Genomic DNA, 16,115 nt, shown 5'->3' with positions numbered 1-16,115 from the left:
TTCCGGAGTCGACCGGGAGTCGTCGGTCGGGTTTCCCGACCGACCTCCCCGAGTCGGATTTCCGGCCATTGCACCGGAACCGAACAGGAAAAGAGAAGAAGAAGAAGGAGGAGGAGAAAAAGAGGAGAAGAGGAAGAAGAAGAAGATGGGAAAGGAGGACCACGAACCAGATGAATTCCTCTGGAAGCAAGAAAGCTCTGCCCGCGACGACTGAGAAATCGCCCGGACAGAGTTTCCCCAGCAAAATGGCAAGCGTGGGGTCGTAGGTCCGGGAGGTCCTATATATATAGGGCCGACCGACGGCCGAGATGCCTCCGCGCCGACCGGAGACCCACAGATGCACGACGCGTGGCGCCCGCCGGTTGGCGGAGGATTCGGCACCGCCCAGATTAAATGCGGGGGGCGCCGGCCAACCACCCTCGACACGCGGCAAGCGGAGCCGCGGTCCCGCATTAACGTGTTCGCATCGATTCACGTTCTCGATGGGATGCCTGACGGCGTCGGATATTCGGTCGTCTGACACCGTATCGTGTGGCGTCCGATCTTCTGACACCGACGCGACGTCTGACGCCGACAAGATGCGCCGTCTGACACCCGACACCGACGTGACCTCCGTCACCGACTAGACGCCTGACGTCGGCGAATCGCTCGGTATTTACGAGGCGCCTGACACCGTATCAGACTGACGGTACGGTCGGATTCTCGCATACGACAAGTCCACTCCTGTTCGCCCAGGGTCGCTGCCCCAATGAAAGCATCGGCCAGCTCACCGTCCGACTCAGGAGTGGAGGGGGGCAACTGTTGGGGAATACCCCCGACCGACCGACTGACGGCCGGACCGACCCCCCGACCGACCGACGGCCGGCAGCGACCGTCCGACTGACGGCCGGACCGAATGTCCGACCGACCGACCGACAGCCGGCAGCGACCGACTGACGAACGCCATCACCGACCATTTAACGGCCCGTCGCCGACTGGGGATGTGTCGGGCGTGTCTCTCCCGACCGACTGAATCCGGAGGTCTGATGACCGACTCACATGAAACTCGCCGACCAACGGAAGGGCCCGACACCACTCGGCGGGCCACCGACCTAGGGTCGGTCGGCTCCTCCGATTGCCGTACAGCCGCCAGATCTTGTCAGTTCTGACAGCGACATGCGGCTCGGCCATCTAGGGACATTGTCCTGCCAGGGGCATCGTCAACCCTGGTGATTTGACAACCCCCACGGCGATGTGACCTTTTCACGGTGACTCTGACAGTCCACAGTGAGTTGACAGTTCCTCACTTGTCCGCGCCATTAATGACGGCGCCATACCGTGCTCCACTATATAAACCGGGGAAGGCAACAGTGCAGTCGATCCGCTCTCCCCATTTCTCGACTCCAAAATCGCAGGCTCGCTCCTCTCTTCCTCTCTCTCTCTCTCGATCGAGCTCTCTGTCTTCATTTCACTGTTGCTCATTCACCTCTCTGACTTGACCGTCGGAGGGTCTCCGCCGGAGCCGCCTCCGGTCAGTGTGGACTTCTCATTTTTGTAGGTACGCATTCTCCGACAATCGGACGATGAGGTGATTGGCCGCAACACTACGTAAATAACCTTAACCAAATGATGAGCACCAAACATAGGCCCGAACATTATTTAAAAATTTCAGTATTTCTTAATCCTAGCAGGTTGATTTCTAATGATTATCTGTGGGATTCCGGCCCTAATGCTTTTACACTAGTTTATGTCACCCTGAACGTGGCACCTCCAGTCCGTGTGCAAAGGAGAATGACCATTGAGATAATTGCAGGATCTTTTTCGTACACTGCATCTTAATTTGGATCTTTTAATGGATCAGTCATCTCCTTTTATTCAATATCAATGGCCTATTGTCTATCGGCAAGAATTAGTACCACATTATTTAAGGACAGAAATAAAGGAATGTAAATGATTCTTTTAATACAAATAGAGCTACATTTTCAAATGTATTGGGACTCCGTAATTGTCGGTTGATTGACGATAGTGTCATTCTGGTCCAGATCCCATTTGATTGGGATAGGCTCAAAAATTTCTTCTTTTTTTCTCTGATAAATGAGAATTTCTAAATTTTCAAAGCAGCTACGAAGTGAAGGTTGATTCCAACTTTTGCATACGGTCACCATCAAGATTCTCAACCGATGTGAGATGAAAGAATAAAATATTCAAATTGTATCTTTCGCATGAAAGAGGAGTTAAACTTCTTTCACAATCTCAATCATTGAATTATATTTTATATATTTTTTAAAATATAACAGATATTTTTTATCCATCCATAACATAAATTATGAAATTCATATCATATTTTAAAAAAAATAATAATAATAATAAATATATATATATATATATATATATATATATATATATATATATATATATATATATATATATTATATATATATATATATATATATATATATATATATATGATTTAATGATTAACGTCATAAAAAAATATCAATCATTTTCTTCGTATGATAGATACAATCCAAATCCAAAACTAAGATAAAGAACAACAAGGCTATCTCTCTCTTCTTTTTCCAAAAAATCATTTGATTCTTGAGTCCTAATCAAAGGATTATCCCTTATCAATACAAAAGAGACTTTGTACCTTTCTAGATGCTTGACATGTCTACTAGAAGATGAACAAAATTGTGGACTGAGCTGCCTCTAACACAGCGGAGTACTTGGAAGGAGCTTTGTGGACCGACTTATCTCTTGTTTCATCGATTTGATAATATTTTATTTTTAATTTTTTTTGGATATATTCATGTCCTATGGATATGACTATTCTACCTTTAAAAAAAAAAAAAAATTCCTGCAATTATACCATTTGTGAGCCAATGGTAGTTCGTGGTATCCTAGCGTTTGCTTTTGCCGGTTTTTATTTTTTTCCGATTATCCACATCGAAAATAAACGGCGTACTTACCCCAAAGCCAGAGAGGAAAAAAAATCAGGAAGCCGGTAAAGATTATTTTTTAAAAGAATATAAATCTTCAATACACACTAAGTAAAATACTTGTTACAGATGCATGCCACCAGCAAGCTTAATACAACATCAACAGAAAGAGTCAGCAAAAGATGATGACCAGATTTACAACATAACAACTGGACTTCCAAAAGGAGAGACATAATATAATATAAAGCATGAAACGAAAAATAATAGAGCTGGTGTTGGACGTGGGAGGACTGGCATTTGAATAGATAGTCAGAGCAGCTGATGATAGAAATGTAGAGATCCTTGAGATGCTAAATGTATTTGGCAATACAAATTTGAAAATAGATGCGTGTTTTTCTATAGCAGTAATGAACTCGCAATATTTGAACATTCATACTAACCATTCATACTGCCTGAATTGGATCAATTCCATGATTATGAAAGTGGCACATAACAGCAATAGTACCATGATGTGATAAAGTAGACAGCTGATAAAGATATTTGATCCGTCGTTCCTCAACCCTATGCAGAAGAGCCACTCTTTTTTTTTTTTTTTTTCAACCAAGAGGTAAGAAGTATTTGGAAGAGAGCTACTTCACGATGTCACAATGTGCAGTTTATGGTTTTATGAACCTCTAATAATGACGATTTTGGATTTGGGATTTCATAATATTTTTCATTTGGGTTTAGAATTAAGACGAAAAAGATACTTGTTCTACATATTACATAAATTGCTATGGCTTTGTGATCACAGTTAATATGAAAACACAAAAAGGGAAATCCTACCTGCTACAAGTACAAGAATTTTCTTATTGATGGCTCAAGAGGAGGTTTTGGGAATTGGCTTCAGAAGTGAGCTAAAAGGATACTAATTCTATATATTACATAATGGATACAATTATGATGGAGATTCCATAATTACAAATGTAAACTCGGAAAGGAAAAAAAAATTCCTACATTCCTACCTGCTAGTAAAGTTTTCTTGTTGTTGACTTACAATGTGGTATGAGAGAGTTGGTACATCGGAGTGCCACCAACACGGGAATTTCCAACATTCATCTCTTTTAGCATATTCACCCAACAATACATGAGAATATATTGATAAAATAACTCACAACCATCGAATAAAAGGATGGCATTTGGGTTTGCGAGATGATGGCTCTCACTTCAACCTTGACCTTTGATTCCACCCGTCTCAATTTGCTATTTTTCTCAGGGGCATAGCCTCACACAAGGTGGAGTGAGTACGAGATGAGATCTTCACTAAAAAAATTATTTGGTTGGTATCGATATTAAAGATATGCTTTTGCCTTCGCTAAGGTGCTCGGATGTCTTAACCTGAAGCAATTCAATTTTTTCCTTTTTTTTTTTTTTCCAGAAAAGAAAAACCCAAAATAAACAATTCGACTTTGAATCCTTAGATCCACAAAAAGCATCATGGGACTCTACGAAAATAACCTTAACAAAATGATAGGTCGTACCAAAAATAGACCTGGGCATTATTTAAAAATCCCACTATCTTTTAATCCTAGCAGGTTGATTTCTATTGATATCTCTACGATCCCATCCTTCTGCACAAATTTATATCATCCAGGGAATCCCTCCTTACGTGGGCCCAGTTCTTTGGAATTTACCATTTCAGATTCCAAACGACACCTCCAATCCGTGTGCAAAGGAGAATGACCATTAAAATAATTGCAGGATCCTTTTTGTCCGCCGCATCTTAATTTGGATCTTTAAGTGGGTCATTCATCTCCTGTGTCAATATCACTAACCTATCGGTTATTAAGAACAAAAAAAAGGAATATAAATAATTCTTTTAATACAAATAGAAAATTAGACATTCAAATATACTATAACCACATCGTTGTTGGCCGACCGACGATTGTCTCATTCTTGTGCAGATGATCGGAATAGGTTAACAAATTCGGAATATTCAAAGCACTCTTGAAATCGAAAGTGATGTCTTCCTAGCAGAAATTTTGGAATTATGCTTAGACTTTTACACTAGTCCCCGAAGAATAAAGACGAGAAGGGGAGTGAAAATAATTTTTCCAACTATCTCAACCTAAAAGTCATACAAGCGCATGCAAGTCCCACATTCCTCTAAATTTCTCGATGTGGAAGCCTAGGATATATGGTAAGCCACATGGGTCGTTTCTATGTATGAATTGAATGAAACAAGGAGATCCCAATTTGGGATTGGGGAAGGCGTGAAACGTCTAATTAGTAAGTAGATGGATCGATCCAATGGACCATTCCAATAGTAACTCAAGACATCATCACCCTGTGTATTTAAATAATGCAAGATCAAGTGATGGGTGCCCATCTTTGAATTTGGATTGGTCCATTGAATGATTTCTCGTGTGAAATGGTCTACAGCTTTCCAAAGACTCTCTCTTGCTTCCCCTGATTTAGATGGGCCACGTGATGATGGCTGGTGTACAAATTGGGCTTCTAGATTAGAAATTTCAAAGATTCTAAAAATTTTGAAGACCATTAATTACGTTGTAAGTTTTATATGCCGGTTGGACTCTCGCCCGTCAATAACAATTCCCATGATTAGAATTCAAATGTCATGGGCGCTTTGATAAGAACGGGTAAGATAATTTAAATTTATTTTTTAATTCATTGATTCTTTTGCAAGCTTAGGATACACTACACATATCTCAAAATATTTTGAATTCCATTATTTATCTATCTATGTAGATCTCAAAATAATGAATGGATGATCAAATGGTGGATTCGTGAGAGCGAAAAGGTGAATCATCCCCTGAGATGGTGTGATTAACATGGTTGGCTAAGAATAACCATTAATTTATGCATAATTTTTATTTTAATGGCACCAATTCCCAAATGCCATGCAAGGCTATGAAATATCGTAGGGAATAGATTAGTCATTTCAAAAGTATCTTTCCCTCTTTTCTCACCCCACTACATAGATTCACTTCTTGAGATAAGTTTATTAATTCAAAAGAAAAATCCTACCAAACAAGCTAGGGGTCACACCCACATGGAAAAGTTTGGATGTGCACCACAAATTCTAGCCTAGCCTACCACTTATCACTTAAATTCCATTAATCAGCACTGAGCATGCATCTAATGAGATTGTGGCTGGTAGCACTTACATTTACTTCATTAGATATGTTGAGAAAATTTTGTTTTATAAATTGGCTGTAAATATTGAGAATGTGCAATTACTATTGATGTGCACATCTCATTCTTACATTTTGAGAACCAGACTCCAATTTCCCATGACACGAACAATGTTTATATTAATTAGAATTTAAAACGTCTTTATGACGCAAACTTCTTGTCTGGTGCAACGACTTCACCTTGTTTGATAGGTTTTTGGTCATCGATAAACCAATCATGCAAATGAAATGCTAGACTAACTGTCTTGGACAAGAGTGTCATTTTATATTCGTGTGTGCACGTAACGTTGTCTGTCTTTCAACCCGAGGGACCACGAAGATGTTCTATTGAATATTCTTTCCTAGAGGAAATGGGTTGCACCATTAAAGAATCTTTCTTGATAGGACCTATATAACCATATCATCGGAAACATTTAAAGGACGTATGCTAAGAAATATCTGAAGGCATCTTACATTATTATTAAGGACTTCTTTACGCTAATTAGGTGGCTATCAAGTAAACCTACTACAGAAACTAGTACCCATCACCTGGTACAAGAGTCCTGGGAAGTGGGTTCTCTACTTTCGTATAAGGTAATGCATGCAAAACATCTATACTAATGTATAAACAACAATAATTTCAGCCCATGACGAATACGAGTGCCAAAATTGGCAAACATCAAATGCCATACATACTGTCTTATTATATATAGCAACTCTGGACGCTTCAATCGGTCAATCTAAAACAAAAGGCCATGTTGGGATCAAAATTGCATAGGGGGTCTTCAGAATGAAAAAAACGGCCTTTTCTATCGGTTGATGGGAAACCAATTTGTCCATCTTAAAGATGGATAAAGGTGTCCATCCATTTTATAGATAAATGCTGTACATGTGAAACTAGCTTAGCAAACTTATTCTTTTTAGAAGAGCATGAGAACATAGATAAACTAGTCATAAGAAAGTTGACAAATATTCGATCTCATGCTAATTACCCTCCAAAGAAAGGGCCTTTAGAGTGAATTATATGATGATTTCATTTGATTCACACAAGTTTGCAATTTGTTTGTGATTTGAAAAAAAAAAATAGATAACTATCATTTATGCAAGTGCGTGTCGGCTCATAATTAGAATTAGAATCGAAATAGAATGAAATGAAAATCCGCCCATATTCTTGATTGCATTTGTAATGTGAAAGGAGAATCAACCTATTAGTAAGAAATTTTTGGAAACAAAAGGTACGTTTGGAAACTCAATTTAATGAGAGATATTTTTGCAAAATTAATTTTTTAATATATATCTAATGGGCTATGATCTGGAATGTATCAAAATAATTCAAATTAAGTATACACTGGTTAAAAATATCTGTGTTACCATATACACGGAGCAAAAATAAGCACAGATTCATCGGATGTTCTAAGCCTAAAATACTGTCTACATTCAGAATACAGGAACGGGATGGTGCCGTTGCATCCTCCAATCTATCCTCTCCCTTGGTTTTGAAATAGCTAGGAAAAGAAAGCCATCAACATCTCCCATCCAAACATAGCAATAATTCCAGGTCATATACAACTAAGCAGTTCTTCCAAAAACAAGAATGGAACGGCAGCACAGCCTCTCAACGAAAATAGCGCGATGCGAGAGGGGCACGATCGTAAAATCAAACCACTCCCCGCGAGATTCCCGGTTCGGTTCGCTCGAGAGAATGATTCCCTTCATCCGAGAGGTCAACTGGTCAACCGTTTGGATCGCGCAATATTCGCTTCGAGAGCTGTGCAGACAGATGGGAGCCGGGATCCAACGGTTGATCAACACGAACTCGAGAGTCGAGATTCTCCACTCCATTGCTCCTCGTGCAAGTATAAATAACCACCCCCCTCCTAAGTCCTAGGGCGCCACAAATTCCTCCCAAATCCGGGGGAGAGAGATTAAAAAAACGGCGAAGAAGAACGAAGGCGGACGTCGATGCAGTCGATGGACGTGGAGAAGATCCCCGCCGGCGGCGTGGAGAAGATCCCCGGCCGCGGCGTGGAGGATGAGGAGGACTCGCCGATCGAGCAGGTGCGGCTGACGGTGTTGACGACGGACGACCCGACGCTCCCGGTGTGGACGTTCCGGATGTGGTTCATCGGGATCCTGGCGTGCTCGCTGATGTCGTTCTTGAACCAGTTCTTCTCCTACCGGACGGAGCCGCTCATCATCGGCCAGATCACGATCCAGGTGGCGTCGCTGCCGGTGGGGCGTTTCATGGCGAGGGTGCTGCCGGAGACGAAGTTCCGGCTGCCGGGATTCGGGGATCGGGAGTTCAGTCTGAACCCGGGGCCCTTCAACATGAAGGAGCACGTGCTGATCTCGATCTTTGCGAACGCCGGCTGCGCGTTCGGCAACGGGTCGGCGTACGCCGTCATGATCGTGGATATCATCAGGGCCTTCTATAAGAGGAGCGTCTCCTTCATCGCCAGCTGGATTCTCATCATCACTACTCAGGTTATCTTCTTCGGTCCATCGTCTTCGTTTTATTTATTTATTTATTTATTTATTTTAATTTGATCAGACGCTAACGTGTTAGGATACGGATGAAATGGTGCAGGTGTTAGGGTACGGGTGGGCAGGCCTGATGAGGAAGTACGTGGTGGAGCCCGCGCACATGTGGTGGCCGGGCACCCTCGTACAAGTCTCTCTCTTCCGGTACGTTGATTATATATATATATATATATATATATATATATATATATATATATAAGGATATAATTTTTATATATTTATTTACTATCTATCTGATTGCTTCAAAGTAGGATTGACGATCCAAAGAAGAGCCATGGACGAATTTTAATATGATCTAATTTTAATAATTTAAAATTATTATATTTAATAAATTATAATCTAATGATTAAAAATTTTTAACTATCCGTTAACGATATTTTTATCTCAAATTTTAATATCTCATCAAGAATGATTTAAAATCGAACGTGATTTAAAATTTCTATCACAAAAAATTATTATGATACAATCACATCATCTCTTTCCACATCATTTTTATTTTTGGGATAATCATCTCATACCAAATACCTCATAAGTTTGCACTCTTTTGAGGTTAATACAATATTTTTTATCTTATAACATGTGTTATTAATATAATGGCCCTCATTCTTACATATAATTGTAGTAGCCCTTTAGATGATTCGATCATGATTTTTCTCATATATAATACTTGTGGCAAATCTAATATTTTTAAGATTTCAGAGATTATTTATTTATTTTTTTATTAAAAAGTTAATTACATGATAAGAAAGCATAATTATTACAAGGAGGTTTCAATTTTGTACAGTGTAGTTTTATTTATCTAATTATAAGAATATTTTCTGTAATGATATGATATCTAATGGAAACGATAGTTACTGCATAAATTTTTAAAAATGAAAAAAAGAATAATTTAGCTGCTATGTTGGGTTGCAATGGGCCATGCACTATACTATAGTTGTGGGGCACTAAAAATAGAAAGGTATGCAATGTTTCATATCAAAATAAATATGAATTTTATTTTTTTTTCAAAACTCTATTAAATAGTTATTACATATATAGACGGGTCGATGGAATGTCATTAATTGACAAAGGTGCAGAGAGACACCATCTTGTCGACCCCTCGATGTACCCGCTTTTCCTTAAATCTCGTCTTACTTTATACGTCGGCTCGTCGGCTTCCGTTCACGAGTTGTCTTTTTTGGTACAAGTTCGCGAGTTGTCTTGGTGCGCATGGCGGACGGCTCATTTGAAGCGGAGAATGCTGGGACCCAGCTTACGGACCCAGGCTGCCACAAGGCCATTATTATTATTATTATGTACATCAAGCGGTTCCGATTTGATGCAATAAATCCTTACGGTCTAAAATAATAACGTCATGTTTTGTTTCACATTTAATGTTTTGTTTATCTATCTTGCTTATAATATTAATGACATTAAATTAATGTGCGGCATAGTCAAATGTTTTGATGCTGCACATAATACTAAATAAGTCATGAAATGAGATGCTGTAAGCCAACTTGCTTGACATATACAATCAAAAAAGCTAAATACAGTACAGAGTAAAAATTAATAATTTTCATATTTCCCCTAATTGCGAATATACTTTTTAAAGATTATTGCCCTTCATATTACACTATAAGTTTTTCCCAAACCGATGTTCACTTTTGGCAGCAGAGAAATTTATTCTTTCAACTCATTTAATAATAAAACATATTATGTAATATTCATAAAAAAAAAATACAATTTTAAATGTTCAGGGCGCTGCATGAGAAGGAAGATCGCCGCACGTCAAAAGCCAAGTTTTTCGTCATCGCACTCGGCTGCAGCTTCGCATGGTATGCGGTTCCAGGGTATTTGTTTCCGACCCTCACGAGCATGTCATGGATCTGCTGGGTGTTCTCCAAGTCTGTCACGGCCCAGCAGCTTGGGTCCGGCCTGAGGGGACTGGGCATCGGCGCCTTCACCCTCGACTGGTCGGCGGTTTCCTCTTTCCTGTTCAGCCCACTGGTTTCCCCCTTCTTTGCCATTGTCAACGTATTTGTCGGCTATGTCATCATCGTCTACATAGTGACCCCGGTGTGTTATTGGGGTCTGGACTTGTACCACGCCAAGAGATTCCCCCTCTTCTCCTCACATTTATTCACCTCAGCCGGCCAACCTTATGATGTCACTGCCATTGTGAATAACCGGTTTGAAATTGACATGGAGGCGTATGAGAAGCAGGGGAGGATCAATCTAAGTGTTTTCTTTGCCGTGTCTTATGGTCTTGGATTTGCTACCATTGCTGCTACAGTTACACACGTGGCCTTTTTCTATGGAAGGTACGTCTGCTGTTTATTTGTGTGTTTTAATGGTTCTTGCATCGCTCACCTTTTAATTGCTCCGTGGAAGCAAACATCCTTTGCGTGCTTGAGAGTTCCAAAGCTCTATCATGTAAACACATAATTGTTAATGCTTTGGTTATAGTTTAGAGAAGGAAAGAAAAGAAAAGAAAAAAAAAAGTTAGAAGAGAAAAAAAAAGAAAAAAAAAAAGTATATCTTTTTTTTTTCTGAATTGAGAATTTAAAGAAGAAAAGAAAGAAAAGAAATTAATTTTTTTTTTTTGAAAGCAAAGAAAAAAAAATATTATAATTTTTTTTTACTATTATATCCTTGAAAGGAAAATATTTTATTTTTTAATTATTTTCATCTTTTTATTTTCGTTGATTTTTTTCCATCCATAGGAGTTTCAATGGATGGGAGACTTAGATAGAATACTTGAAATAAGCTTTAAGACTGAAATGTAATATTAATTATATTTTTTATCATTAAAGAAATAAGATGAAAATTATAAAAGATTTATTGGCTCTTAATTTCTTTCTCTTCAATTTTGTTCGATTTGGAGAAAAAAAAATAAATTTGAGAAAATTTGTATTCCTTTCGTTCCTCTCATTTCCTTTCCATTTCTTTTCTAAAAAAACTCTCAATCAAGAAAGAGTAGTAGCTTTCTCTCTCATTTTTTTTTTTCTTTCCCGTTCTTCTCTTCCAACCAAAGCGCAAGTCATTTGCCTTTCTCTAATCTACGAATTACAATTTTAGTGTGCGGTGGTTCTGTTTAAATTAATAGCGTTTTACTTCAGTACTAGTGAATTGGATAAATGTGCAGGGAGATTTATGATCGGTTTCGTGCTTCATATAAAGAAAAACCTGACATTCACACCAAGTTAATGAGGAGTTACGAGGATATACCTGGTTGGTGGTTCCACGTCCTGCTGATAGTGACGGTGGTGGTTTCTCTAATCCTATGCACCGTGTTAAAGGACCAGGTTCAGCTGCCATGGTGGGCGCTCCTCTTTGCCTGCGGTATGGCCTTCGTCTTCACCCTCCCCACCAGCATCATCAGTGCAACTACAAACCAGGTACAAATTAATGCCTTCCAGTCTTTACATATAATTTGTATAATTGTTCGACCTCTACGAGTCTAGTGCTTACTGTTTCTTGTTTTGCTCTTTTTTAAAAAAAGACCCCAGGTCTAAACATTATTACAGAATATGTCATGGGTCTGATTCAACCGGGGAAGCCTATTGCCAATGTGTGCTTCAAAGTTTATGGGTATATGAGCATGGCTCAAGCAATCTCTTTCCTCTCTGATTTTAAGCTCGGCCATTACATGAAGATTCCACCCAGATCCATGTTCATAGTTCAGGTACACTCAATTGAACTCAATACGTTATCTGTCCCTCTCATCATTTTTATTATCTTTTAGCAGCAACTAGCGAGCTGCTCCAAAATATTCAATGTCCTCCCAATTAACTCTTCCCCGCAGTTTATTGGAACCATCATCGCTGGAACAATCAATCTTGGTGTCGCATGGTGGTTGCTAGGGTCCATCAAGAACATATGCGACGATCAACTCCTTTCACCAAACAGCCCTTGGACGTGCCCGAGCGATAGGGTCTTCTTTGACGCTTCGGTGATCTGGGGTCTGGTTGGACCCAGGCGTATCTTTGGCCCACTGGGCAACTATGGAGCGCTAAATTGGTTCTTCCTCGGTGGAGCTCTAGGTCCCATTATCGTGTGGACCTTTCACAAGTTTTTCCCAGCCCAAACTTGGATCCCCTTGATCAACCTTCCAGTCTTGCTTGGGGCCACAGCTTCCATGCCTCCAGCCACAGCAGTGAACTACAATTCTTGGATTGTGGTTGGAACTGTGTTCAACTTCTTCGTCTATCGGTATCGAAAGAAGTGGTGGGAGAGGTATAATTACATTCTCTCTGCTGCACTGGATGCTGGCGTTGCATTCATGGGGGTGTTCTTGTACTTCACATTGAACCTGGAGAACGTAACTCTTGACTGGTGGGGAACTGCCGGGGAGCACTGTGAGCTTGCAACTTGTCCCACGGCGAAAGGGGTGCAAGTAGATGGCTGTCCTGTCTTCTAATTATCCATTCTGCATTTCATCTTTCTTTTATCCTTAAATCACTGTGCGTGATCAAAGTATGAAGAATTACAATAGGACCAGCCATCTGCTGAAACTCTGTTTATTTTTCTCAATTTATATTGTGCTCATTCATACAAATGATTCCTCGAAATGCTTAAAAGTACTTTTTTGGTTGTTAGTCAATCAAAACCAACAGCTCCAATATCCATTAAATTTATTGGATTTGTTCACAGAAGTTGCAAATCTGAGTCTTCTTACGATAATTCTATGCTCCCCATTCTAATCTGCTTCAGTAGGCTCACATTAGCAAAGCAATCGACCACTAAAACTGCAATTGCTGCATCTACTACATTTCCTGTTCCTTTATATTTTTTACGCACCACTAATGAGTCAAAGGAACCATAAAGAGAAGTAGTTCGGTCCTTGATCACGCTTGTGCAATGTGTAAATGCATCATATTCAACAATTAGGAGGTATCTGCGAGCTTCTGCTCCTCCCACATGGCAGTGCACCAACAAAAAACAGCAGAGAAGTCAGAATATGAGCAGAAGCAAACTCCAGGATGGAGGCCAGAGAATCCATAACTCCAGTCAGCCAACCTACGTTACTAGAAAAAGAGAATGGTTAGCGTCTGTAATCTCTTCGTGATCCTAGAAAATCATACAATGCTGAATGTGCTGGATGATTATATACACGCAAAAATTAAGATCCCATAGCAACAAGCTCTGTGTACTTGAGCAGAGAATCACACAACACCACTTTTATTAAAAGCTATGGAGACATACACGAAAATGAAAAATTTGCACCTAAACATAAGCAGTATAAACTTGCAGCCTTTTTTTTTTTTTGGATATGCAGCCTCATCCATCTCCCTAGGTGTGCATATGCCAATATGTTGAGCAGCAAATATGAAGCCAGGCGACCATGTCCTCCAGCCATTTGCAGCAGACCAACCGATTAGCAGCATATAGGAGAACAACAGAAGAAGCTTCAGGACCGTGATGACTTGTGCCGGTAACACCAAATCAAGATTTAGTCAGAATTCTTGCAGTGATATTTTTGGATAGATTCTCTTCACTGAATAGTTTATGTGGCATTAGATTCTTCATAGAACGGTCATTGAAACATCATATAATCATTACATAAACATGATACAAATTTGTCAGCAATTACCACTCTTCTTAAACAAGCACCGGGATTCCATCCCACCTTGCTGTGTACATCCACATCCTCACATTGAAATATTGAATGAGATATTAGATGAGATCAAACATTCTTTCTGGTTAAAGAATCAGATACCACTACCATCCATGAAGTTAAGGGTCTGAAAAAGAGTTCCATGCCCCTACATATCCTCACTCAGGTACCCTTCTCGAGCAGCTTGTGGCAATCTGCAAACATTGCACCCCTGTACACTTCCATCTGAAGCAACAGCCACCGATATTTTACATGATTCAAGACGTCCTAAATCAGGTGTCTCCTTTGAGCAGCTTGAAGACAATCTGCAATTGTTTTGCCCCTGCACATCGCCATCTTAAGTGACAACAAAATTTAATCTTTTCTATGCACAACTCTCATCTGAAGAAAACATTTAAATAGATTTTTTTTTATTAAAAAAAAAAAAGAGAAAACATACATATTTATCACAGGTGAAACTGAGCTAACTTCATAGTAATGCTTATTCATGCTACGTCTTATTAATAAAGAAGAAAATGGTGTAACAATGTCCTTAAGGTGTCAAACACCCTCACACTTTCAAAAATGTCCATTCTATGTTTGTACGTGCATATACATGAACAAAATGGGATAAAGTTTAACTCAAACAGTTCTGTGTTTATCTATTCTTTCATCATTTTTTGAAAGTATGTTAAACGTACTTCATACAACCACCAAACAAATTGTGCATTTTATTTTTTTTTCTTTTATATTTTTGGACAAGAAAATATGCTTTCTTCTCTTGCTTTGTTACGACAGCTACTCCTTTCTCTCACACATAAATATGCTTTTCACCCTCATGCATTTCACAATATTAAAGTGCCATCAATTGGATCATGAAGTTCACCTACCTTTGTACGAAGAGGACCAAAGTTTTATAATCTTTAAGGAGAGCATGAGATCAAGGTAGATAATAGGGCAATGTTGTTACTATATACTCAACTTCCAGTCTACTTGTCGAGTCATCTTACAACATATGCAAGGATTGGAATCCATAATTTTGATCAGACAAGAAAGCTTACCACGAGATGAAGACCTTTTGTTTCATGCAATACCCTTTCATAGAAAGCCTACTCTGATTGCCTTAGAAAGAAATCAACAACTATAATGTTGTAGTCACTAGCTGGACCAAATCAAATAGGTTGGAAAAACTTGAATTAGAACCCAGAAAACATGTTGAGCAGACCTAACAACACCGAATGTGAAATAATATAATCAAATTCCAACACATCGGTCCTATTAATCCAAGGACCATGATCATGAGAATGTAACCTCAGCTAACTTAAGGCATAGGTTTGTGTCATTCATCTCGCTGTGCATTGAATTATTGCCAGATCAATACCATGAAAGAGAAAAAGATTGGAAGTATCGCTTCCAGAAATCATGAAAAAACAGCGAAATAGTTCGCACAGATACGGTCAGATACTTCTACAAAATTCAGTATAGAAATCCTTAATGAAAAAGCTCACAGCAAACCAGTACAATGTTCAAATACGATGCCATTACGCTAAAATTCAGGCATTCCATCTTAAAATCTAACATGACATTTGCTTCAAAAGTCGTCATAGAACATATAAATTATAACTAAGAGAAATTTGGACGATATAAAAGGAAATGAGAAAGATGAGAAAACTCATAAGAGAATGTAATGTGGTGCTATGTTTCATGGAAGGCGTCCCTTCTTAGGGATAAAGAGTGAGTACTCAGCAGCATCCATGAGATCCACAATGTTGGGAAAGGATCAATCGTCGGATCCAAACAGGAAGATGGTGCGAACCTCTGCTTTCTTGGAGAGGCTGGGAGCAGGAGCGAGAGGGAGATCAGGGGAGTCGAGGCTTCTCAGAATTTGGCGGTACAATGACAGCACCA

General features: G+C 39.5%; 1 protein-coding gene across 1 annotated transcript; it reads left to right on the top strand.

The window, feature by feature from the left end:
* Positions 1-7,991: 7,991 nt before the first annotated feature.
* On the top strand, positions 7,992-13,124 carry LOC140857127 (oligopeptide transporter 4-like). The gene is made up of 6 exons (XM_073255538.1): positions 7,992-8,575; positions 8,679-8,776; positions 10,369-10,932; positions 11,757-12,009; positions 12,114-12,296; positions 12,417-13,124. The coding sequence occupies exons 1-6, from the start codon at positions 8,054-8,056 to the stop codon at positions 13,029-13,031; spliced, it is 2,235 nt and encodes a 744-aa protein (XP_073111639.1). The 5' UTR covers positions 7,992-8,053; the 3' UTR covers positions 13,032-13,124.
* The last annotated feature ends 2,991 nt before the right edge of the window (positions 13,125-16,115 follow it).

This window comes from Elaeis guineensis, chromosome 4 (assembly GCF_000442705.2).
Source record: "Elaeis guineensis isolate ETL-2024a chromosome 4, EG11, whole genome shotgun sequence".
Taxonomy (NCBI): Eukaryota; Viridiplantae; Streptophyta; class Magnoliopsida; order Arecales; family Arecaceae; genus Elaeis; species Elaeis guineensis.
Note: the sequence above shows the minus strand (reverse complement) of the source record. Positions and strands in the feature narration are given on the sequence as shown.

What these genes read in the sequence shown, in the direction of transcription:
- LOC140857127 (XM_073255538.1), top strand. Translation starts at nt 8,054, where the DNA reads ATGCAGTCGATGGACGTGGAGAAGATCCCCGCCGGCGGCGTGGAGAAG. An exon ending in TTCTCATCATCACTACTCAG is followed by an intron (nt 8,576 to 8,678) that starts GTTATCTTCTTC and finishes GAAATGGTGCAG; the next exon opens with GTGTTAGGGTACGGGTGGGC. An exon ending in GTACAAGTCTCTCTCTTCCG is followed by an intron (nt 8,777 to 10,368) that starts GTACGTTGATTA and finishes TTAAATGTTCAG; the next exon opens with GGCGCTGCATGAGAAGGAAG.